The 3,945-nt window shown below is 40.1% G+C and overlaps 1 protein-coding gene across 1 annotated transcript; it reads left to right on the forward strand.

Annotated features, from left to right (window-relative positions):
* Window positions 1–274: 274 nt before the first annotated feature.
* LOC307133502 (erythroid membrane-associated protein-like) lies at window positions 275–2,121 on the forward strand (the record flags this gene model as incomplete). Its single annotated transcript, XM_079828585.1, has 3 exons — window positions 275–287; window positions 1,283–1,318; window positions 1,571–2,121. 3 exons carry the CDS (start codon window positions 275–277, stop codon window positions 2,119–2,121), a joined length of 600 nt encoding a protein of 199 aa, XP_079684711.1.
* Window positions 2,122–3,945: the final 1,824 nt, after the last annotated feature.

Consider the following 3,945-nt stretch of genomic DNA (forward strand, 5'->3'; position numbering starts at 1 on the left):
TCTGTGCAGCCATTACACAGAATGGGGTCCTCCACCGCCATGCCCATATGGGCCCTTACAACACAGCACTCATACTTACATTCTTGGACCAATTGCACAACATAACAGCAGCTAATCAAATTGATCATATGCAATACATTGTTGTCTGGGACAATGTGTCTTTCCACCGCTCTGCTCTGGTTCAGAACTGGTTTCAGCAACATCCACATTTCACTATCCTATATCTTCCACCATATTCTCCATTCCTCAACCCTATAGAAGAGTTTTTCTCGGCATGGCGGTGGAAGGTATATGATCTCCGTCTCCAGGCTGAGGTACCCCTCATCCAAGCCATGGAGGAGGCCTGTGACCAGATGGAGGTTGCAGCAATGCAAGGATGGATTCGTCATTCAAGACGTTTCTTTCCAAGGTGTCTTGCCAATGACAACATTGCCTGCGATGTTGATGAAATTCTCTGGCCAGATCCAGCTAGGCGAAGAGACGATGTATAGTTTTTTTTGTTCCTTGAACTTACAGTACAATATGTGAAGTGACATTTTTTTTGACAGTATTCTGGATCTCCATGTCAACATTTTGGGCGTGTTGACAAAATAAATTAGTTTCTTCAGTCTGCAACATTGGTCTTGTGTGGTGTTTGGTGATTTTACATTATATTTGTACTTTGTTGATGGTAGCCTACTCTAATCATAGGGAAGCAGAAGTGCTAAAAGTGTTTTAGGTTTATCACAGCAGAGTGTAACTCGTGCAAACAGAGTATGTTAATGTGAAATGTGTGTGTTTCATATGGTAACAAAGTGTGGTTTTGAAACAGAAGTGTATAGTTTTTACAAGAGTGTTTAATTATGCAAAGGATCTGTAGTGTTTTGCTAATTGGGTGTGTGGTTGTGCTAATTGTGTGTAGTGTTTTGAAAACGCGGGCCCTGTTTTGAAAATCGTGCTTAAGCAATCCAAAAAAACTGTAAGTTGAATATTTATAGATTTATATTTGCTGAATAACCACAACACTAATCCACTCCAAAACTGAGACACAAAAATAACTGTGTGTTATTACACAGAAATAACATTTAATCAAAAAGTTAAATCTGTTTGTAAAAGGAGGAATATTAAGAGCTCAAGCTCAAAGCAATAGTTTCTGTTTGATTCTCTGAATATCAGCAGAGACACACACATTGATCAGATAAAACATGATATTGAGCTCAACTCTTTAAATACAACCTTAAATCTCGTCTATAATTCCACACATAAACATGTCAAAAATCTGAAGATGTTTTATTGTCATTAGTCTCTACAGATCTGAAGAGGATGCAGCAGTATGCAGGTACAGTGTGTGTGTGTGTGTGTGTGTGTGTGTGTGTGTGTGTGTGTGTGTGTGTGTGTGTGTGTGTGTGTGTGTGTGTCTGTGTGTGTGTGTGTGTGTGTGTGTGTGTGTGTGTGTGTGTGTGTGTGTGTGTGTGTGTGTGTGTGTGTGTGTGTGTGTGTGTGTGTGTGTGATTAAACACTGATTACATATTACAAACATCATCTCAGAATGTGTGTATTGAGTTATGATTCATATTCTCTGTTTTCTCAGTGGATGTGACTCTGGATCCTGATACAGCTCATCATAAACTCATCCTGTCTGATGATGGAAAACAAGTGAGACATGGAGACATTATACAGAAACTCCCAGACAAACCACAGAGATTTGATTCATCTGTATGTGTCCTGGGAAAGGAGGGATTCTCCTCAGGGAGATTTTATTTTGAGGTGCAGGTGAAGGGAAAGACTAAATGGACTTTAGGAGTGGCCAGAGAATCCGTTGACAGGAATGGATCGAGCACACAGACTCCCAGTAATGGATTCTGGACTGTGGCTCTGAGGAATGGGAATGAATATTGGGCCTTTGCTGATCCCTCTGATGTCTCTCTGTCTCTGAGAGTGAAGCCGCAGCGGGTCGGTGTGTTTGTGGATTATGAGGAGGGTCTGGTCTCCTTTTATGATGTGGAGTCCAGCTCTCATATCTACTCTTTCACTGCTCAGTCTTTCACTGGGAAACTCTATCCATATTTTAGCCCGTGCCTTAATGATGGAGGTAAAAACTCAACTCCTCTGATCATCACACCTGTCAGATACAATAAATGAATTTACAGCCCAATATGAAACATGAGATGAAAGTAATGATCTTAATAATTAAATCTGAAAACATTATGCATGTGCTGCTATTTTGTATTTCATTATACATATAGTTTCATGTATAATTGCATATTGTTATTGTAGAATTATAATCCTTGTTCAATAAATTATTTTTTTCCATGAATATTTGTTTCATAATTTCATGCCATTTTTTCTCCCATCTCTACTTGACAAATATAATTGGTTTGTACTGTATATAAAAATACCATATTGACAATCTGAAAAACAATCTTTATAAAAAAAAAACCCCAGATAAATCATCTGAAAATCAAGGTTTGTGCAATCGAGGGAATCATTTACAGTTGGTTTGATACCTTCAGGGCCCCTCTTATTCATTCTATATATAAACCATTTTATAAATTCCTCTAAAATATTTCATAAAATCATTTTTGCTGACGACACAATTTCTTTTACATCACACAGGAGCCCACTTATTCTACAAGATATAGTAAACTCAGAGTTAACCAAAGTGGACTCCTGTTAAATATAACAAACTGTCATTAAATGTCAGCAAAACAAATGTAATTTTATTCAAATCGAGAAAAAATTAAAAAACACTGATCACTGCCTGATTAAAATAAAAATGAATGGGCAGGAGATAAAAAGAGTGTATTCCACTAAATTCCTGTGGGTCCTCATTGATGACTCTCTCAACTTTAAACGTCATATCGACCATCTTGTAAACAATCAAAGTATGTTGGCTTGTTCTATAAGATCAGACATTTTCTTCCTCTTTCTGCACTTCTCACGTTGTACAAAACTCTCTTTGAACCACACCTTAACTACTCTAATGTGATATGGTGCAACACCTTCACAAGTCATCTTAAAAAAAGAAAGTCATACGGGCTCTGTCCTAGTCAGAGATAAATTCCCCCACCTACCCTCTATTCCACCGCTTTGAGTTACTAGACTAGCTGAGCTAAATGAATATCATAATGCCTGCCTTATGTTTCAAATTGTCAACAGGCTGAACTCTAGATTGAGTAGAGCTCCCATCTCCAGCCCCCAGCATACATACCTAACGAGAATCAAACCACTTATATCAGGAAAATGTTGCCGGCATGTGCGCGCCAGTATGAGTGTTGTCTGTAGGGGGCGCAGATCTGGAACGGAATTGATGATGGCCTCAAGATGTTGCCCTCTATCTCCAACTTTAAAAGACAAGCCTTGTGCTATGCAAAGGGCATTTGTTTATCATTGGTTTGGGCTGAAAACATGAAATATTAACTTTACCGTCGTCTCACGTCAAACTGAGTAGCGCATGACTGAGAAACAACCTGCTCAAGTCGTCCTTGTGATGGAGGTTCGGGTTGAATAACTAGTTCTTCCCATGTTTCATCATCGGACTCACGCTCGGATTGATCTGGTAAAATCAACGTCATAGTTACTGTCTTTAGTGTACAGCTTTAGGAAGCCTCTGGAGCTGAAGATCAGCTATGGTAATGGCTTCCGTCAAGCACTGTAAGCGGTAGATAACATCAGAGCAGAGTAGCCACGCTCACTGATTTCCACAACTAGTACGTTTGAGTCCAGTCTCACACCACACACCCGCTCTGATCTGCACTTCACACGTTCACCATCACCTCCTGCACCCCCTCTCCTCCCCCCTCCTGCCATCCAACCTGACCTTAGGTCTGTGTGGAGGATGTGAGCCGAGACTTCAAAAAACAGAAGACTAGGAAAGCCTCAGGCCCAGGCGGCATCTCATCTGCTTGTTGGAAAGCCTGCGCTGACCAATTGGCCCCAGTCTTCACGCAGATCTTCAACAGATCA

The sequence above is a fragment of the Gobio gobio genome (assembly GCF_949357685.1).
Source record: "Gobio gobio genome assembly, chromosome: 11".
NCBI classification, from domain to species: domain Eukaryota; kingdom Metazoa; phylum Chordata; class Actinopteri; order Cypriniformes; family Gobionidae; genus Gobio; species Gobio gobio.